At 40.1% G+C, this 22,870-nt stretch overlaps 1 protein-coding gene across 1 annotated transcript in view; it reads left to right on the forward strand.

Moving 5' to 3' along the window:
* The window catches only part of LOC103061262 (hexokinase HKDC1), a 36,889-nt gene extending 30,125 nt beyond the window's left edge, over positions 1-6,764 (forward strand). The window contains exons 15-18 of the mRNA XM_007427497.3: positions 689-872; positions 1,902-2,057; positions 3,326-3,559; positions 6,056-6,764. Coding sequence (XP_007427559.1) covers positions 689-872; positions 1,902-2,057; positions 3,326-3,559; positions 6,056-6,200 — 719 coding nt within the window. The 3' untranslated portion in view covers positions 6,201-6,764. The remainder of the gene's footprint in view (positions 1-688; positions 873-1,901; positions 2,058-3,325; positions 3,560-6,055) is intronic.
* Positions 6,765-22,870: the final 16,106 nt, after the last annotated feature.

Here is a 22,870-nt window from a genome sequence, read left to right on the forward strand (position 1 = left end):
CTTCTTGAGCAGCAGGAATGTAGATAAATGGATAATGCTAATTTTCACTGATGGCCTATAAAAGAAAACGATCCACAGATGTTGATTTAGTTTAGTAAGGATTGTAATCAGTAAGTTTCCTTTTTACTTCACATATATAAGTTTTAAAATTGATTTAAGTGCAAGAAATAGGCATTATTTTAGGGCGTCTCCCTCTGAGCTGCAGACATCTAGCTGTCCAATAGATGACAACAGTGAGTTAAATCTGTGTTTCTCCACCTTGGCAATTTTAAGATGTGTGGACTTCAACTTCCCAACTTCTGCATGCTGGCTGAGGAATTTTGGGAGTTGAAGTCTACACATTTTAAAGTTGCCAAGGTTCTGATCTTCCTGCTGCCATCTTGAGATGGCCTGGATTTTTGCAGCCCAGTAGAGTAGCCATTTGAAGAACCCTGAGTTACTTTGTGTTCTGCAGCTGTGTGCTGTGTCTCCTACATCTGAATGTCCACAGAGAGAAAAGCGAATGCATTTCAACAGAGATTTCCTTGTGCTTTCCTCTCCGTTTTAAAGCCTCTTCTTTCTTTCTTTCTTTCTTTCTTTCTTTCTTTCTTTCTTTCTTTCTTTCTTTCTTTCTTTCTTTCTTTCTCTCTCTCTCTCTCTCTCTCTCTCTCTCTCTCTCTCTCTCTCTCTCTCTCTCTCTCTCTTTCAGGGACGGGCAGTAACGTGTGTTATATGGAAGAAATGAAGCATATAGAAATTATAGGAGGAGCTGAAGGCAGAATGTGCATCAATACAGAGTGGGGAGGATTTGGTGACAATGGCTGCATTGATAATTTCAGGACAAAGTACGATAAAGAGGTGGACTCGTGGTCTCTGAATCCCGGGAACCAAAAGTAAGGATGGGTATTATAGCTCTGCTCCAAAATTTTCAACCAAGATTATTGGTTTTCTCTGGAACTCACTGCCTTGCAATGCAAAATATTAGAAATAATCTGTCTTCTCCAGCTCGGAGTCCTCCAGTATTCATCATCACAAGATAACACACAGACTGAGTTGATTGTAGTTAGAGCTCAAATGAGTGTCAAGGCATTGGAGATGAAGAAGGAGAAACATGGTTTTTTTTAAAATTCAAAGCCATAATAATAATAATAAAAAGGAAGACTAAACAGTATGCTATGAGCTAATATCCTTAAAGCGGATATTGCATCAATGCATCTAATGTTGTCTACAGCAGCATAAAAACGTAACAACAAATGCAGTGGCGTCTGCGGGGTCTCATTGATAAAAGCAGTGTCACAGTGTCACACTGCTTTGTGACGTAGGGCACATTGTGATGTAGTACTGCACGTAGAGAAGGGATGAGGTTTGTGTCTTGACACAGCTTGGATTACTCTGACCGTCTTGCTTCCATTGTGGACGCCCCTGAACAAACATAATCAAACTCCTTGTCTTGTGTAAATGACTACCCTCTCATCTACAACGTAGAGTTCACCATATTTTGAAATATAATCTTAAAAATCCTCTGCATGTTGGAATAGGGTAGTAATCTCTGAGTGTAGTAATCTGTAATATAGTAATAAATCTTATTGTATTATAGCTTTGCATGCTCTCTAGCCAAAATTGTTCTCATAATGTTTTCATATTTTCTAATGAAAATATGTGAAGTAACACTAGCAATATTAAAGTACTATTATTAAAATATTAAATACAACAATAGCTAAGATTATATCTCACTGACCAATTCTTTGTTTGACAAGAGTGCTTTGGTTGTTCTACAAATGTCATCAAATCTACACCAGGGAAAAGAAAGTTAAGGAAAGCTTTATTACAGCCTGTACTTGAAGGCCCATTTATGCACAGCAGTAATGAACAATATACTTGATGTTGTTCAAATCCAAATGTTTTTCTTTGGTGTTAAATAGATATGAGAAAATGACCGGTGGAATGTATTTGGGTGAAATAGTGAGACAGATCTTGATAGACCTGACAAAGAGAGGACTTCTGTTCAGAGGCCAGATTTCAGAATCGCTGAGAAGAAGAAGAATATTTGAAACCAAATACTTGTCCCAGATTGAAAGGTACAATTTCTGTTGCACAAATAGCATTTCTCTCCATTACCTGCCTGCTGCTTCTCTGTCTCATAAGAGATGACAAACATCTGAATGAGGTTCATGATTTATTTATATAGTTTCCTTATATAAAAGGTAAAGACTTGGTTATGGCAGCCAGTTGGCCTAGTGTTAAGATGTTGAAGTAGGAGCAGAAAAATCTGAATTCTAGTCCAGTGAGGAAGTCAGCAGGATGACTTTGGAGTAGTCACTTTCTCAGCCATAGGAAGAAGGCAAAAGTAAACCACTCCCTCAGATGTTGTCTGCAAAACTGCATTGCCTTGTCCACATGGTCACCAGAAGTCAGATCTGACTTGAATGGGAAAAAAAGGCTTGAGTTGACCTTGACTTCTGATGGCACATTCATGGGATGTTCTTGGCAACCAAATGGAGATGGTTTGCCATTGCCTTCTTTTGGGATTATTTCTGACTTCCCAGTTTAGCCTAAGAGCTGAGACTTCTTGCTATGACCAATTTTATTTAGGTTTTTCAAGATCAGCCAAAGTCTGGTAGGTGTTGTCACCTAGTGGAGATTTCATATATATTGTTATATTGTTATTTGGGGTTCAAATTAGAAGTAGTCTAACAATTTGTGTTTACAACTTGCAAACAACAAAGAGAACATTTTTGCATAATTATGGCTGGTAACACTGGGACTGGCATCAGGTATAGTGGTACAAGGGAGGTTTAAAACTGTAGCCCTCCCGATTTTGCTAACCACCAGTTCCTGGTCATCTTCATCATCAGCCATGTTTTCTGTGACTTCTGGGAGCTCCAGTTCAGGAATATCTGGAGGAGGAGAGGTTCTCTTCTGCTGGTTTTGCAGTGTCATTTTAATGTTTGAAAAACTATTTTGGGTTGTATTTCAAGTTGCTATGAAATAAGATAAGAGTAGCATGTAATATTTAGATAGAGTTCATTCTTAAATCATGGAGAAAATCTGTCTATTCTGGGAATTGTAGTCCACACATCTTCAAGTTGCCAAGGTTGAGAAACACTGGTCAATGTGGCCGCTAGGAGTCAAAAACTACATGATAGGACATAATCAATCAATCAATCTTAAATCCTTTTTTTAAAGAAACCTTAGTCATAGATGGGAGGATTCTAGTGCTAAGGAACTGACAAAAAGTACACCCCAGCCAAGTAATCTTTTAAAAACAGAAATGCAACTTTCTAGTTCTTCCTAAGAAGAGCTACTGGCTAACCAGAAGCGTCTGTCCCCTTTTGGCCGAGCACAGCGATCGCCTTGCCCTGCTTCAGGTAAGAAGAATCCTGCAACAGCTTGGGCTGGATGGGACTTGCGACGACAGCATCATCGTGAAAGAAGTGTGTGGCTGTGTTTCGAAAAGAGCTGCCCAGCTCTGCGGGGCCGGATTGGCGGCTGTCGTTGAGAAGATACGTGACAACAGGAAACTGGAGCACCTCAAAACTACTGTTGGCGTGGATGGTACCTTATACAAGCTACATCCTCAGTGAGTACTTAGCATCCCTTTGGTTTATATCTCATTTTTCAAGGTACCTTTTCTTATTTGGGGCACGTGGGAACACACTAGTTAGCTCCTACTTAAATCAACGCATCTTGAAAATGATGCCATGTGGTGACTGATATGACAGGCACCATACACTCTCCAAATTCCTTTTCCCCTTCAAATTCAGATTGTTCCACAGTTGTAATACACATGTCAGTCTTTCTCTTGCCATCCGTCTGGAAAAAAGAATTTATAATTCAAGTGTCACGTACCTTTTAATGAATGGAAATTTCCATAAATGTGTATGTCATCAGAGCCATAAAATAGAAACCTTCTGTCATGCTGAAGGTGGTGTAAGAATACTTATTGTTAAAGAAATGTAATATCTCTTTCATTGTTGGAAGGGTATCCTGAATATTTTATAGGTGTTCTGCTTCACTAATGCACCTGAAAATAGCTTAAAAACATTTGGCAACATTGCTTAATCAACTAAATAATTTATCAGGCTTAGTTACCATTTTTTCTGAAGTTTTCAACCCTAATATTATCTATCTTTAATATAATAATAATATAATATACTTAAGTATATCTTTGATAGAGATAGCATCGTATTCTGCAGCCCAATAACAGAGATGGGACTTCATGTGGGGCCTCCTTAGGATGTTCTTTCAGTCTCAGGAGTGAGGAGAGTCAATTAATTCACCAGCAAGAAGTATTCGCAACATGGGGGTATTAGCTGATTGAGGGGAACTGGTATAGTCCCAGCCAAATCTGTTTTGGATTACATGTGGAATGTTAGTAAGTGGGATGTTTCTTCCACTGACAGTTCTCGTTTCATATTTATTCTGTACCCTATGACCTCATAAATGTATTATGCAAACTGGACCAATATGTCTCCAATGAGTACATCTCTCTGGGGTACAAGAGAGCCTTTGGAAATAAGATCTCTACAAGTCACTTAAAAATCATTTGGCCATCATTGCATCAATAGAAGAGGCTTTATATTATTTCAGTGATGGCTGAGGGACACCAAGAGATACTTTAAGTCATAATGGGGTCCAGTCTGGGCTCATTTGAAAGGTTATGAGAAAGGTGACACTCTGTAGATTTGAGGTACCCAGATTTTGAAGCAAAGAATCCATTTTTAAAAGAATCAACCTTTATATTCCTTTCTACAGTATTATGACCCCCAAAGCAGAACCAAGGGTGGTGTGTAGTTTGCAAATGTATTGGTTTTTGGTATGTCTGGCTAGTGTCACTAGGGCCAGGGTAGCCCTTCCCAAAGCATCCCTCTGCTTTTCCACTGTATCAGAGAACAGGAAATATTTTTAGCTTGGGGGAACCCTTCTTCCTTCTGCCTTGCCTGAGGGTTTTGCAATTTTAATGAAAAGAAAGTACAGGAATTACTTACAGAAAATACACAAGGAACATGGACATTGTAGGAGGAGAGCCATGTTAGCCCACTGTGGCAAAAAATCAGAAGGAGTCTGGTTGCACCTTTTCCAACTAACAAATTTTATTAAATTTGCAGCTCACCAAAGCTTATGCCTTTTGATAAAATTTGTTAGTAGGAAAAAGTGCTACCAGAGTCCTTATGAGGAAAGCAGACAAGCTCAGCACTTGACTAGCTACAGTACATGCATCCTGGAGGAAAGTCAGAAAGGAACAAGGACAGGGAGGTGGAGCCGTGGTTAACAGTCTTATGAACAAGGACTGGCAGAGGGTGAGGTAAAGAAAAAGCTTAGAGGGAATCCTTCTCTGTACCCCACCTCCCCTTGTATTTGTCAGCAGAGGAGGAGCTGAGAAGCAGGGCATCTAAAGTCACATCTTCAACGTTCTTAAATCCTTTGCTCTTATGGGGAACATACAGGTAGACCTCACTTAACGACTGCCCTATTTAGCGACCATTCAAAGTTACGACAGTGCTGAAAAAGTAACTTTACAACTGGCCCTCTGCACTTACAACTGTTGCATTGTCCCTGAGGTCACATGATTGAGATTCAGGCACTTTGCAACTAGCATGCGTTTATGACTGTCACAGCATCATGTGATCGCCACTTGCAAGTTTCACAGCCAGCTTCTGACAAGCAGAATCAATGGAGAAGCCGGCAATGAAATTGCAAGTCATGGTCACGTGATATCTCACTTAATGACCACGGTGAAAGTGAGGTTGTAAGCCTGTCGTGGTCACGTGATGGCTCACTTAACGACTGCGGGTGATTCACTTAACAACCACAGCAGAAGTGAGGTTGTAAGCCCAGCATGGTCACAGGATGTCTTGCTTAACAACTGTGTTGCTTAGTGACAGAGTTGCTAGTCCTAATTGTGGTTGTTGAGCAATGTGGTATTCTGTGCGCACTGCATTTCCCTCTCACCTCTCCCCAGTCTTTGCAACATAAACAATTTCCTCAACCTATCTACTACCTGCATATGCAACTGAAATATGTAAAACATCATACAGTATATGTCAAAATTTGCTTGTGTTCTTTCTATGTTTAGCTTTTCTGGAATTTTGCAAGAAACAGTGAAGGAACTGGCACCACAGTGCGATGTGACCTTTATGCTGTCTGAAGACGGAAGTGGGAAGGGAGCAGCCTTAATTACAGCTGTTGCTAAACGAATGCACCAAGTTGCTGAAAATTGAATTGATCTTACAGACCTGGATGGGAGGATCAATTATAAAAGATCCTACAAACACAGTGGTGGCACTGATCAATCTAAAATGGTCCATTTCTGCAGCTGATGGCCAGAAAGATGCTCAGGATACAATCTGTCACGTCAAAACGGATGGAGATTTTGCCTTATCTGGACATCGTTGTCCTAAGTTGCCTTACACCCAATACCATACTCGATATTTCTTCATTGTGGCTAACACAATTCAAAATATTAAATGGCCAGGTTACATACGTTTCTTTTAAAGAAATCAATTTATTGTAGGTGTATTTATATAATGTCTGCTCCATTTCCTAATTTAGTAATTTCTTGTTCATATTAAAATATTCTTTGTACTGCATGAATAATAATTTGAGAGTAGATATAATATAGCACAGCTGTATGTCAAGAACTGGTGTTGTTTATCTACTGCAGTGTTTTTTCCATCTAGTCAAACCCCCCTGCCCAATGGAGGAATCTGCTTTTACAGCATCTCCAACAGATGTCCACCCAAGAAAGCGAAAAGTCTTATGTGTAAAATGTAATAAATCAATGATCTTTTTCCCATAAAAGATGGTCTCTTGTGTGGCGCTCCTTATATTTTAATTTCTCTTGCATTTATTTGATGTTGCTTTTTAAAAATGAAGTCCATTTGATTTTAATGCATGTTTAGTAATGCTGAGAGAGCAGAAAAAGAAGACTCCAGAAATGACTTTAAAATCTATTCCTTGTGCGTTTTCTTGAAAAAGTAATGCCCATCAGGGACAAAGTTGGTGAATGAACACTATCAAGTTTGATCAGCTATTTTTCTAGAGACATTCAAGCAACTTAAATTTTGATTCTGATGACATTGGCTTAGTTGGTAATGGTTGCAGCCCACAAAGTTTAGAATGCTACAGCATGGGAAGTTTTTTTCTCCAAGGATTCATGCTTAATGCTTCACTTCCATATCCTGGTTCTTAATCTGCCCTTAAGAAGAAAAAAGTGACTGAGATTGCACTCAGGATGATGCAACAGATCAACTCTTTTATATGAGGAAGGAGGGAGGGGCATTCAACTGGCCAATGTGAACTTTTATAATCCTTATATGGTCTTGAGAAAATCACTGAAGGATTCGTATAGTCCGTCTGAGACAAACAATTAAACAGGAGAGAACTAAAAAGCTACCATGGGACACTTCCATGTGAACATTCAGTGCTGGTTTGAAAGCAGCTCCAGCCCTCTGTGTTCCAGAATGGAAGCAGTGAGCTTACACCGGACATATATATGACACAGCTAAACCTTTTGTGAAGTGTTGAGATTTTGTGGCTTCATTTCTCTTTTGCCTCATCTATACTCCGGGCTTCGGAGTATCAGGTCCTCTAAGGGAAAGATTGTCTTGAGGGCTCTGCAGCTCCCCTTCAACAGCTCAAACCCTCAAGCAAAAGGAGCAGGAGTGAAACAGATAGGGTTTTTGTCAGTTTCCCCCTTTACTTCCCCTGGGGTCAAAGCCCAGTTTACTGTTTCTTTTTTTATTTCTGTTCTTCTCTTTTTGTCTGCAATAGCGGGAAGGCCATTTTTATTGTTCTTCCAAGCAGCGTCATCACATTGCCATAATCTGTGGTGGATTATTTTTTCTTAAATTGTAGAAAAACTTATTGTCGTTAACATGCATTTGTGTGGAGAAATTGCCCAAATGGCTTGCTAATTTAAGGAAAGAATTACAGTGGCCCTCTGCAGAGTCCCCAAAAGTAAAATTGCACTTTACAGGCTAATTGTGCAAGGTTGCCTCCACTTTCAAATGCTCATCACATTCCCAACCTAGGAACTCAGGTAAGTACCAAAACATATCGGAAATGTGGTGATGATGAGTGTTCATATCTTCTTTGGAAGCCAGTACGGAACAAGTTGATTGATATTTGACATTGAAGCAGATAGTGATCCATATTTAACAGAAAAGAAGCTTAAAAAGTGATGTTGATGCAGAAGGAATGCTATTTTATGTCCTGTCGTCAATCCAATCTAGAATTATTTCAATTTTTTAAAGGTAACCAAGGAGCATGGCCTGTCATGAGATTTGCAGCAGTGATCACTGTAACACTAAGAACATAGAGTTAGTGCAGAAACTCTTCAGTTACATGGTGTGGCTGCGATGAAGAATTGTACTACTTATTTATTTTTTTTAATACTGGGGTAGGATACTTTTTCCTGCTTGAGGCTTATGTTGCTTTTCAAATGGCCTCATTTAGCAACCATTTGCAGATATGACAGTGATGAAAAAGTAACTTTGCGAATAATCCTCACATCTACAACCTTCGCAGGTCTGTAAAGAAAAGGAAAGCTGAAGTAAGATAATAAGTACAGTCACGTTTCACTTTGCAACTGCTTTGCTTAATGACTGAGTTGCCAGTCCCAATTGTGGTCACTAAATGAGGACTACCTGAATTAGACAAGGAAAGTTAATGTTTCTAGGAATCAGCACTTTATGTACCTAACAGCAGCTCAATGTTTACATCAAATCACAATTTTAAAATTCAGGAGGGTCTTATCCTTGGCTCACTTTAATGCACTTCCCACAGCAGTTACGGAGGGGCAATTTAAGAAAATCCCTTTATGGAGTCTGCTCTTACAATGCTACTAGTGCCATTGAAACCACAGATCACATTGTTTTCTATCATCACTTTTACAGGGATATCTGCTTTCTATGGTCAAAAAGTCAAGACAGCAACAGTGAACATTGCAGTTCCAAGCTCTGCCCATTTTTATGTGCAACGAGCAGAGTATTGATTGTGCCATCATAGCCCCCATCTTGACTTTCTTGACCATGCTCTGCAGACCACACTCTGCAGGTACCCCTGCAACCCCTTTAATAACAAAATTCTCAGGGCATTCAGATTTGTTTTATTTGGATTATTTATCCTGTGACAGAAACATATCAATCTCCCTAAACATTGCACATTTTGCCTTATAGTCTGCAAAATTTGGCGCAGCTAATGAACTAATGTCAGAGTATTATCATTGCTCTACTCTGCATCTTTGTTGATTAATGTTTGTTGGTCAATGACTATAATAAAGGATATCTTTCTATTTACAGGGTCTTTATCTGCTGGTGCTTAACCAAAGTGCAAAGATGCCACAGCAACATCTTTTTTTCTGCCATGTCCCACAACATTGTCCTCATCTCATCCCTACTAATTATTTCTAGGAATGTTTGCTAATTATTTAGCTAGGCCAGATCCCTGGCAACTGTATGAACAAATGCCCACCATCTCAACCTATAACAATGGATAGCTCAAAGTGATCTTCTGGTCCTCTCAATATCAATTATCCTTCCTTTCTTCTATTCCATCTACCAGTTGTCATCTTTTTCTAGTCTATCATCCATTCACATTCCACCAAATCCACGCCCAAGGTATATGAGTTCCTCCTTCCTGATCACCATCTCAGAGGAACAGTCAGTCTTTATTTGGTCCACAACAAAATGACTGGTTCTTCTGGAAGTCCATGGTACTTTTGGCAATCAACTCCAAATCCATAATCCAAAGGCATCTATCTTACTTTTCCTGTTCTTTCCAGCTTTTGGAACCATACATTATCACGGAAAAAACAATTACTTTGCCTATTGTATCTTTGTTGTCATAAGAATATACTTACCTTTCAAGATCTTTTCTGAGTTTTACAGAAGAAAACTGATGCTCAGAGGAAGGTCATCTCATCTTTACGTCTATAGTACACGGCTCAAACTATCTCCCACCTTCAGTTCTTTGGTGTCAACTGTGAATTCATGAAACATCCTGGTTGACATTTTTGCCTTCTTGATATTTAACATTACCACAGTTTTTTCACTTTCCATTTTTACTTTGAAAATGAACTCTTTTAAGTCCCCCTTCCACTGACAAAGCGGTGTCATCTGCATACCTCAAATGGCAAGATACAAATTGCATATCTCACATTGTCTTCTCTTCAGTACTGCCATTCTTATATTTGCCATTCAAGTTAAACAGACATAGGGTCAATACCCTTTTCCTTGTCTTACTCTCTTCCCATTTCTAATCTCATTTCTTACCATAGTTTCTTTTCCATTGTAAAGGGTTCTCAGAAGAATAATCAGATGTTCATCTATTAGTGTTTATACATTCAGCATTCTGGCATGATCTACCCAGTAAGGCCTTATTCTAGTCAATGCAGCAGAGGTAACCTCCTTAAATTCTCCTGATCTCTCCATTCTTCATTTTACTTTTTCAGAAATCTGTTCATTTTAAATTTCTCCCTCCATGTATGGTTCTATTGTTCTTTGTAAGATCTTTATTAAACTTTGCCTGTGCAAGGAATTTAATAATTTAATAATTTGCACCTTCCTTTCTTCGATGTACACATCATTTTTTTCCAGCCTTTAGGCCTACAGTCTTGACCATATTTGTTCACATACAGCTGTTGGCACTTTAACTGCCTCTCCTCTTACAGTTTTTAATACAGTAGTGTAAAAAATATTGCACCTGATGCTTTCCCAGTTTCCATGGAGCTAATTCTGTAACAATATTCTCTCCTTACAATTTTTAAAAATAATTCTATAATCTAATTTACAAGCGATTTCAATTTCATCTTTTCATCAATGTGTCTATTTCAAACACGTATGTCTATTTCAAGTTGCTTTTCAATATATCTTATCTTAATGAAATTAGGAAACATCTGTATAGCATTTTTTGCCTAGATCTCTAGAGGGCGCTAGAGAATAAATATAGCTACTGAATCCTTCAGTTCATTTTAGTTCAATCCTTCATGAACTAAAGACAGTTTACTATACTTTAGCAAGTGATCAATTAATGCTGTTTTTAAAGGATCATTCTATTTTCCTTATCTTAGAAGAGCAATGGCCAGAATATAGATTGTCTTCAGATGACTCACTTCTGTCCTTTTCACTATATTAAAAGCACTTGCAACATTATTTCCACATAAGGCGGTAAAAAAAGGTCTTGCGCAGGCTGCGTGCTTTTTCCCCGCCTCCTGTTTTTGGGATCCCTGGAGCTCCCACCAGATGATATTGATGAAACTTGGTGGTACATTTTAAAAATTTGCAATGGGAAAAGATACAAATTAGATGCATTGTGCTCCAATAGGCTTCATGCCTGTTTTTCTTAATCACCAATCAGAATCACTCCAGAAGGAAATAAAATTCTACTATATTCTGTCGTTCCAGTGATGTCATTGCTACACTTCCCTGGCCCTTGTACACTGGGTTTGAAAGAGGAAGGAAGGAAGGAAGGAAGGAAGGAAGGAAGGAGGGAGGGAGGGAGGGAGGGAGGGAGGGAGGAGGAAGGAAGGAAGGAAGGAAGGAAGGAAGGAAGGAAGGAAGGAAGGAAGGAAGGAAGGAAGGAAGGAAGGAAGGAAGGAAGGAAGGAAGGAAGGAAGGAAGGAGCAGCCTCTTACATATTCAGGCACACTTGCTGAATCTCATCTGGACAGCTAAAATCCAAACGAGACACAGAAAACTCTCTTTCTTGCTATATGTCCAGAGTTTTGCAAAGATGTTACATTAACAAACATACCTTATCTGAAACAATATGTTGACAAAACAGATCCCACACAGTAAATCTTACCATTAACTGTTTAACTGTTAAATAACTCTGAAAGGACGTTCTTTATGACAGACAGAAATATCTCATCTTAGTACAAAGGGAACACACGCTCTGTTCTTTGAAAAATGTCTGGCTTTCTTAGTTTGTTAAAAAGAAAAAAATCAGTTTATTTCTTCATTAGTTTATTTTCTTCTCTTTTTCCCTTTCGTTTGGTGGCACAGAGCGCCTGCAGATCTGAATGTTCTGGTTGCAAATGCACATGAAGAAAATGCATTCGGGGTACATTTTTATGCATTCTCTTAGGTGAACACACTTGTTTCTGTTGTCCTCTTTCCTTTACCTTAGTTCTGCAGTGATTTTCCTTTCACCGGGAGAGCTGAAAGGTGCCCTAAACAAACAATGAACGTTGCGTTGCGTCCTGGGACAGACAAAAGTAACTATGGAGTTAAGTACTTTAGGAAGAGAAAGTAATCTGACCAAATAACCGGAAAGGGCAGACAAACAATGAATTGCAATATCGGCTGGGACTTGTGTGCTTCTCACTCTTTTATCAGCACTCCCCAGTTTTCCTTCTGCTATCTCATTTTTGGCGATCGTTAACCAAATACGCCTAAACCTTTGTGTACTTAGACCAGGGTGTAAGCTAGAGGCCATTAGAAAGAATCTGGAGGATCCATCTGGGTTTGACTTCTGTCATCAGCGACAATCCGTTTTTATTATTATTTGCCACTAAAGCCTTTTGAACAGCACCTACATTTTCTCACGTCATGGTGCATTAATGTTTAAGGTGCTGCTAGTGTGTATTTTGAATGCAAATGACACATATTTCAGGAAGTATGTATGCATATATGTATAATTTCTTCATCCCTCTATGCAAGTACTGAATAAAGCATCCAGAAGTTGTCTAAGGTATGCAAATACACTCTTGGCAACAGCCTGACATTTATTTAAAACACTTAAATGGTCCCAGTTTCCTTTCAAATCTCTATAACAGTTATAGTTTTCTAGGAACAGAGGTGAGATTCACCTACCAGCAAGTTGTCAAAATCCTTGGAAAGTAGTGTTTATTTGGGAGAATGCTCTGGTTTTGGATTTTTTTTTTTTAATCCATTGGTTCATTTTTTAATAGACATGAACATGCTCCAGAATGAATTTTTGTAGCAGAAAACCTGGGACTGATAGATACATTTTCTCCTTTGCTGTTGTTCAAATTTGGCACTAAATTGGAGAGTTCAGTTTGGAAGATTGGGTAATCCAGTTTACCCCAATCTGATATTCTCCAAATATATTAGGGCTACAGTTTGGGAATCTGAGGTCTTGTAGTCCCAGCAGAAGACACGAGGTTGAGGAAGGCTGGAGTGTAGAGGTTCCTGAAGATAGAGATGCATTACTGGCTTCGTTAGTAATGTTGGCATTTGCGTCACTTTATAGTGGAGCCATTTGTCATCCAGACAGACTTGTTCTTTTGAGTGGTGATGTGAATTAATCCTGGGCATCTGCCAGTTCTGCAGCTCCTATGCCTGGTCTAGCTCTAGGGCCTTCTGTCTCCACTTTTGCCCTGGCGTAAAGCCTGAAAGTTTAATCTTGCTTTGCGTCTATGATGTCTAACACATCCTTGCTCAAAAAACTACAACAGTTTGAAGAGAAGTTTTGCAAAGGAAAAACAACAACAACCCCCCCCCCCCGCCCTCTGCTTATAGTTAGGTAATCTTGACATTTGGGAGATGTGTAAGTTGGGTTCCCCTTAATGTTGCATCTCTTAAATTTGCTTTCCCCAAAAGACCTTTGCAGAACTGCCAGCTGTCAGAGTGACTGCCATCTCCTTTGGTGTCACATTTCTCAGAAGAACTCCTTGTCCTTCTCAGACACTCACTGGTATCACTGAAATAGTTTTTCCCATGAGTGCCATTTCAGGTTGGGCAGGGTGTGATCTTTCTACCCATTGAAAGAACCCTCCAAGAGTTTCACTGCTGATAAAATTTCCTTACAGGGAATGTGAGTAAAGGACTGAAGCCTGCCTCATTCCAGAGTCCTACATTTTCCCCTCCCTCTTCTCTGCTGCCCTTCAATAAGGCGAAAACTGTTTTTGTGTTTTTTCAGGCATATGCTAATAAAGTGGGGGTGACCGACTGTGTGTGTGTGTTTGCTGTTACTTTTTCAAATTGCCTATGATTCTTCACTTTTAAAAGCAGCCTAATACAAATAAATGTACCACCCCTTTCTTCTACTTAAACAGTTGGTTCTACAATAATATTATATCCCATGTTAATGTTGCCCATCAGCATAAAGATCGTCTCATTCCTGGAGCAGATGACATGTATGTTCCACCATATTCACGTGACTTTATTTCCCCTAAAATAATGGGCTGTTTTTCCTCTTGGTTGCTTTTATCATGGTCTTTTCTGGAATATACAGCTGTCATATTCTGCAGAGAACCATAGATTGCAAAACTGGGGAGCTATCTATCTTACTTGTGGGATGCTACTAAGGGAAGGAGCACAGAAGAACAGAGAAAATCAATTGAGGTTTTCTAGTAGCATTGTGAAAGTGGGTTGAATGACTGTAACATTGGCCACATTAAGTTATGTGATAAGGTGTAAAATTTAGGAGAAAATGGGCTAAGATGGACAGTGGAAAGGGGGATTACTGTCTAATTTTTGTTTTCCCCAAGGGATTGTTAGGCAGGAGATCTACATCTACTGTACGTCAACATCTACATCTACATCTAAACCTGCACCAACATCTACATATATCTCTCAGAAATGAAGGCATCATAGTTCAACTCTGGGCATGCTCTCAGACAGAAAAATAGATTAAAAAATAAAAACCAAAGACAACAACTTGACTTTGTGATTACAGTTCCATTGGCCACCTAAAATCCACCCAACTGTTTTTGCAATAGCTAAGTGTCTTCTTCATGCTTAAAGGGCTCTTTAAGTAGGGTGATTCAAACTTTTGAAGAAGGAGTAACACACACATACATATACATACACTTTTTTGATTAATAGGCTTTCCCTCACTGAAAAGTAGTATTCTTGTTGGCAATGAATGTCTTTGCTTCTTTGTGTGCGTGTATGTGTGTGTGTGTGTGGGGGGGTCCTTTTTAATCTCACAACACATGGGCAGACTCAACCACAGTTTCCGCTGGGAAACTATTAGCATTTTAGGTCAAGCCTAATCCAAAAATGCTAGTGAATTTCTGGAAGCTTGGTATTTGGACAAATCAGCTATCAATGGACACAGGGAAGTAGACCCCATTTACATAACATTTAAAAGACAAAAGCCTAGGAAGGAAACAAACAGCCTGGAATACATCCCCTCCAGCAGCCAACAGTCAGATAAGCAGGGGTCAACCCCAGACAAACAATCAGGCAGAAAACAATGCTGTAATCAAGGAACCACCAAGAAGGAAGCCATACCCCCACCAAAACTGGCAGGGCATACTGCTGCATATCAACAGGCAGCAAACCCCACACTCCCTCGCACTGATGATGTTACCCAGTTGGGTAATGAAAGGTCTGCAAGCAAACAACCAAGCTCAGAGAGCACCAAGGATTCCACACTTCTCTTAATGCTGTAAGAGCACTGTATGCTAGGTAACTTCTTTCTTTCTGAACCTTCTTTTTGGAAGCACGCTGTTGCACTTTCTTAGATTTGATTTTTCTTTTTCCCTGAAACTTTGCCTGTTTCTGTTCTTTCTTGCTCTCTCTGCATTACTGGTCTGCAGGGGCTTCAGTTTCTTGCCTTTTAGGACTGTGGGCCAATGGGGTATTGGGGTGGGTTGAAAAGAAAACAATGGTAGCTCAGATTGATTTTTGGAAAGGAGTACTTTAAGAAAGTACTTTTGGAAGGAGAGTACTTTAAGTTCTGAGAGGAGCCAAAAAGTCCTCAGTATATCTGCAGGACATGATTAAAAAAAAAATCAAGTTGGCAGCCATCATGATGCGATCAAAGCTCTATCACCTGCTTTTTATCTGCAATGCATCATAAAAAGCGAGTGGTAGAGCTTTGATCACATTGTCGTGGCTGCTCTCTTGACTTTATTGACCATATCTTGCAAAAACTCCTGAGTATTTAGAAAGAGGGCATAATGCACCTCTTGAGCTAGCCAGTGTCCAAGCCCACTAACCAGGCCTGGGAGAGGGGAATCATAATCAGTGGGCAGGTTCATATTGCAGGTTTCCTCCGAGGAATCCTAAACTTAAGCCCCAAATATTATTTCAATCTAGCTCTCCCGCTCCGTCCATTACTGTTTATTGACCTTTCTCCTCATCTTCCTCCTCCTCCTCCTGCCTTCTTCTGTGAGGTCTCATTTCTTTTATATGGTGGACAAGGCCGTGGATGAAGGCCACCAAGTCTTTTTCTCCCAAACAAGAAACTGGAAGGACAAAGACTCTTACCAAAGTTTTGAATTAATCTCTTGTGAGATTTTTGAAATTCGGCTGCTGGGGGCCACATAAAATTAGCCTGAGGACAATATGTTGCCATGTGATAGATTATTAAATCTGCTGGGGACAGGTCAAAGGACTAGGAGGGTCCTTTGCTATTTAATATACAGTATATTGGTAAAAGAACAAAAACCTTAAGTGCAATGTAGCTAAACCACAACTCCAGTTGCTGTCAACTTCGATTTATCTAGTAGGTTTCTACAACCATTTCCTCTCATTCATTCATTCATTCATTCATTCATTGATATGGCCCTTCATCTCAAAACATGACTCTGGGCAGCTAACAATGATTAAACCAAGGTTAAAACATAATTAACAAACCAATAAATAATATATATATAGCAAAAAAAGAAAAGACCAACCAACACATGGTATTCCAGTCTTCTTCAATCTAGCTCTTTCCATATAAATAGGGACTGCAATTCCCAGAATTCTCCAACCAGCACAACTAAAGGGAATTCTGGGAGTTGTAATCCCAACCCATCTGGAAGGTACTTAATTGGAAGGACTACTCATCTGTTTCATGGTGCTTTGTAATTCTAACTCCTGTTATCAGTGTAGCTAGGAGTAAATAGATCTGTAGTGGGAGATAGAACAAGGTGGTTTGGGATAAAAATGGCCAAAAAAAAAAAATTGCCATTTTTAACAAGTGCTGGAATATATGCATAATTCAATGAGTACAATGGGCTTACTCCCAAATAAATACAATAGCTATAAAATGTCAGTGCTTACAATTCATCAGATGCAAAGGGAATCTATGATATTGATCTTAGAATACTACCTCATGTTTAGCAAGATACTGCAGGTAAGAAATGACTGTCTAACCTAAGCTATATTTAAGCCTAGAGTGTGTTCCCATATTTAGTAAGCACTCCAAGTGTTTTGTCACCCACTTGTGTCTATGCGTGAATGTGCACGTTGCCGCATACTGTAAAAGTCTTCTGACTCTAAGAACCATCAATGGTTGAAGCTAGTGTTTTTCTACGTTTCTGACCGTAGGACCCCTTCAGGCCAAATTACACAAGGAGAGGACATCAGGGATTGGATATCTTGATGCTTTTATTTTACTTTATTTCTTTAAAGCAGCTGCAAGGGGGGCTCTGAATTGGCCTAAAGTATTTGTAACGAAGGGGGATCTTTTAAATTCTTTGTTCACATGCACTTTTCCGGAACTACATTGCCCTATGAAGCTGCTATTTTGTCTCATTATAGAAGAAAACACATCTATCGCTGATGCTAAAAGCAGCATCAGAGACATCATTTAAAACAGTGTTTTTCAAACTTAGCAGCTCCCAGAATTTCCCAGCCAGCTTGATTTAAGATAAAAGAAGAAAACAGTTTCAAAGGAATCTTCTTCCAGTTCAGTTCAGTGTTGTGCAGACACCTTTGAATTAAAAGAATCAGTCATGGAGCTTCCACATCATTCATAGTTTGGTCCTAAATATATTTACTTTTAGTCCCACCCTTCCTTCCTGTCTAAACCAGACTGGAATCCAAGGAACCACAGCTGGAAGAGGAAGTCCTGAATACTCCATCTGAATGAGGTTCTGTTGCGGAAAACACAAGACTTTCTCTATTCCACCCCAAGATATTTTTCAGAATATACTTTTCTACCAGGTGCTTTTTAAATAGATGGGAATCCAATATTCATAATCTCTACCTGCAATGATGGGAACTAAAGTCCAGCACATCTGGAGGGCATCAGGTAGGGAAAGATAGTAATAACTCTTTGTACGGATCTACTGTCAAAATGCCAAGAACCAGCTATGCCGATCATGGAGAGTGCTTGTGAAGGAAACAGCTTCAGCATAAGATGTTGTAGGGTATGACCTGGCCTAGAGAACAATCTGAGCAATAATACAAGACTTTCTCTGGCTGACCTATTTATTTATTTATTTATTTATTTATTTATTTATTTATAAACACAGTTATTTGTATGCCAACTGTCAATGGTTTACAATTCATAAAACCATAAACCATACAATAATACTGTAAAATAATAAACACATGAATGCCTAAAGGCAAGCCACTACAGAAATCAGCCCCACACCAAGAACACCTTCATTCCAAATGATCTTGCCCCCTTCATTCCAAAGCCCCTGCAGAAAAGAATGATTTTGCACCCTTGCAAACCCTAAGGAAGGGGGGGGGGTTAACACTGGGGACAGATTGCTGCAGAAAGATGGGACTGCAACTGAGAAGGTCTGGTTTCTCAGCCCCAACTCTTAATGTCTTGGGTGGGGAATCCATAGCATGCCCTTTTGGCCAACGTGTATTCCACCTGGGACAGGCAGTCATAAAGCTAATGAGGACCTGAGTCAAAAAAACCTTCAGACATGTCTTTACAGAGAACAAAAGCAGTAACATGAACTGTGAAACAAATCAAATCTTTATTACGGCCATAGATCAGCATAAGGAGGGTGGGGTACAATCAATTAAGAAGCATAAAAGATACATCAGAGTTTATAAAAAAAGTTTTGAAAAGCTAAAAGATATAAAACAGAAAGTGTATATAAAAAACAAGAACCTAAAAGGATCTGAAAAGGGGGGGATAGGAGCATTAGATGGGTGTGGGGGAGCATATCAAATTACAGAGCACTCTAATATGGCGAATTAGGTGCTCATTAACTCTGGTTTATGGCCCAGGTCATCATCTGACTAATTTTAATCGCTGCGTGGAACCTGGCAACTTTATAGGTTGTAGCAGGGTTGGTATCTGAAAGCAGCAGGGAGATGTGAAATTGTCCTGTGTGCCTGGGTATTTATGTAGTAAACATGAACTGTAGAATATATATTTCCCAGGCAATAATAGTAGTATTTCTTAACTGACATTTTCATCTCAGATACATTGCAAACTACTTCTGCAAACAGGAGTGTCTGCACTTGGCGGGGAGGTGGTTAAAAAAGTCAGCATGGCAGTCCCAATGGCATGACCGAAGCCCCTTTTGTGCACAGGTCACATGTTTTATATTTGAGATGGGTTGGGGCTTTGACTGCACAACTGCGGCTACCATCTTGGCTTTTATGATCTCCCTGTGGATGATCTGGCAGCAAATCTGGGTTTTAGTTTTGTTTCCTTGCCCTCCTTGTTTTTCTGCCCTGAGAAGCCTGTTATGTTTGGCAATAATCCATTTTAGTTAATGTAGGAAATGGATCCGGTTCTCTGATCATTTTGTGCATTTCATTCTCTTGCCAATAAAGTTCACGTGGATTAGTTTAGCTACAGTATTTCCAGACAGGTTGCCTGGTGGTTCAGGTAAAAGAATGAGGCGGGCAGCTCCTATGCCTTTTCCTTCTTAATGCATTTCTGTGGGAAGAAAAAAAGATAGAAAAGGTGGTGGGAAAACAAAACAGAAAGTGAAGGCATTAGGTGCCCTCCTCCTAAAATTCTGTGAAAGAATGCATACCCATAAAAGCTTTGCATGGATGCAACCTTAAGACTCACATGCTACAGGTCCCAGAAACTCATTTTAATGAAATTTAGAAATCAAATGAAAAGTGGGATAGGTTTCCTGACATAAATACGGAATTTAAGTATTTTGTTTTAGAGGGTATTTCATCTTTCTGCTTCTGGCATGGAAGAATAATGAAGGATTCAGAGAAATTGCACCAGGGCTCAGAGAAAGCAACAGATAATCAGGGGAGCAGAAGTGAACATCTATGAAAACGGGGTTGAAGGAGATAAGCATGTTTAGCCTGGAGAAAAGATGATCAATCAAGGACAGGATCGTATTCTTCAAATATCTGAAAGAGTCTGACTTACAGTAGAAGAATGTCAAGACACGTTCTCACTTGTTCTAGAATGCAAGATATGGAATACAGTAATGGATTTAAGTTTCAGAAAGGCAGATTCTGATTGTTAGAGTAAGCCAGCTAACTCTCAGAAGAGTATGACAGTGGAACCAATTCCTGAGAGTTTGTGAGTTCCCTACAGATGGAGATGGGCTGCTAGCTGACTGGGAGGTTCTGGATTCCAGCACTGAGCCAGAGTTTGGACTTTATGGGCACAAGGATCCATTTCAACCCCATCATTTTAAGGAGGTCCCCAGGTCCTATGGCAGATTTTGGATCAACAGATCTTTAAAAGAAGGGCAGATGAAGGAAAAGGTCCCTGCTAAACAGCTGGGAGAGTCAGTAATATTTGATTAGATCAGTGTTTCTCAACCTTAGCAACTTTAAGATGCATGGACTTCAACTTCCAGAATTCCCCAGCCAGCATGGATTAGATGTTCAGGTACAGGTAAATATGATGCCCTCTCTCCTGGGGTTCCAAAGACCTGAGGTTAATATGTTTGTGGGGCCCCTGGGGTGGTTTGTTATTGCTATTATTATTTTAGTCCAGGCTGCCTGTGGTGTTGAATCTGTTTTTATTGTCTTTGTCTCTTGTAAGCCGCCCAGAGTCTACCAGAGTGGGCGACTATAATAAATTTAAGTCAAATTATATTTTTTGGTTTAATGTTTTTATTTCATGTTGATATATATATACCAACAATGTCGCTTTACTGTTATTTGTAAATAGACTACACATGAAGAAAAACTACAGACTGTCTGTGTTTGTTTCTCCTAATACCGATCACTCGTTTAGCAAACTGCTTTGCCCTGCTCAACATATATATTTTGGGGTGTGAGCCACCCAGGGTTTTGGTTAAGATGGGTGGCCATCTAAATGTTATAAATAAGCAACCAAATAAATAATAACAACAATATGCAGGGCAAATAATAATTTGGGTGAGGATTTGAAATTGAAAAATGATCCAAGGAGTTCATTTCTTTTTGGATCTCTTCTGATTTCTCTATATTTGCAGTTAAAAGCAAGCAAGAGTGCAGAGAACCGTAGCATTAGCTCTCCTATGACATGTCTTCTTTTGAGGTTATAACCTTGCGTCTGGGCTGTCTCAAATATCTAGGGCAGTGTTTCTCAACCTTGGCAACGTTAAGACGTTGCTGGCTGGGGAATTCTGGGAGTTGAAGTCCACACATCTTAACGTTGCCAAGGTTGAGAAACACTGGTCTAGGAAAAGGCTTAAGAGGTCACCATCCTTGAACTGGAGGGAAACGTTTCTTTTTCTTTTTCTTATGGGGAAACGTTCTGTCATCTGAGCTCCTACTGGCAACCTGAAATGGTACCATTCACTTTCTCAAGATCAGGCTTTTTTATCTTGCTCTCTAGATCCAGGATGGCAATTACCTTGTTCTTTCTTTGCACTGGAGGCCATCAAAGGGCTGGCAGTTATCCCTCTGCCGAGAGGAGGGAGCAAAGGAATGTGGTCCAGCAGCTATTTAACATTAACTACACCATTAAAGAAAATGCTTGAGTCTGGCAGTAGCGGCAGTTGCCCGAGAAGTAAGTTGAGCTCCTCTTGAATGTATTTCCATAAATGTTCTGGGCTTAAAACCCAGTCTTTTATAACAAGAAAATCGAGAAACATAAAGTTCAGGTGAATGTAATTCCTACAGCTCAGTCCTAAATGTGGTTGCACAGACACAAGGACCAGAAAATTCACCGGGTAACCAAGTGCTCATCCAACTTCAGCCTTAAGTGTCTTCAGAAGTCCTTTTTAAAATTGTTGTGCAAAACCTGCACAGTAGTGCTTAAATGGTTATTGCTTAAAAGCCAAGCAGAGTGCAGCGTTTCTCTGTGGCAGGGAGAGGGCATTATGGCAGCACTTCGGTATAAATGGGTGCATGCTCGTTTGTGGGGGAGACAGTGGATTGTGTGATCCCCCCCCCCCCCAGCAGTCCCAGGAGGAACTATCCTTAAAAATGGGAGCATTTCTTCAGAAGCCCTGTGCATTCAGTTCCCTGTATGTGCTTTTCTTGGGTTTCAAAACCAACTGGACTGGAAAAATAAGTTGTATGGCCCTCATACCCCATGCTGGAAAATCAGTGATGCATCTTCAGTTGGAGTGAGAAAATAAATGCAAAATTACAACTCATGTTGTTTAGTTCAGAGCTAAGAAGTCCTCTCTAGAGGCACACAGTAAAAAGAGAGCTGTGTTAGTCTGCAGCGTGAAAAATGAGAAACTGGGTAGCACCTTTTCCAACTAACACGTTTTATTAAAAGGCATAAGCTTTCCTGAGCTGCTTACGCCTTTTAATAAATTGTGTTAGCTGGAAAAGATGCTACCAGACTCTTAGAAACACACAGACCCATATCTCTGCTATGACACAGCACATTGTATCTGAATGAAAGCAGTTGTAGGTTGAAATAGACATGCCTCAAAAGGTGGAAAGGAAAAGGCAAGGTGAGCCGGTAGGCCTGCATCATTATGGAGTGTAGGCAATTCTCCGTGGGCAACTTTTTATATTTTTATTAGATTTCTACTCCGCCTTTCCTCCAGACCCCCAAGGCGTCTTACGCGGGGGTTTCCCCTGGTTCTCCCAATCAACCGCCCGCTGTGCCCTCCCGGTCTGGGACGGAGAGCGCGCGCCAAGGGTCCCCACCCAGAGCCCTCTGCAAGAGGCCACCTCGGACTCTCCAGGGTCGGCAGAGCCCGCGTTGGCGCGGTTTCTTTCCCCCTCCTAAAAGGCGTCCCCTATTTTTTTTCCCCCAGCCGGGTCGGTGCAATGGCCCAGAAATGCGTCGGGTGTGTTTTTCACCCCCCTTCCCTGGAGAGTTCAGGGAGGAGCGTTTTTACGCGCGGGCCTCGCTTCTTCCG

Source organism: Python bivittatus, unplaced genomic scaffold (genome assembly GCF_059951505.1).
Source record: "Python bivittatus isolate LINGU-HERP-01145 unplaced genomic scaffold, Pbiv_v1 ctg000400_np1212, whole genome shotgun sequence".
NCBI lineage: Eukaryota > Metazoa > Chordata > Lepidosauria > Squamata > Pythonidae > Python > Python bivittatus.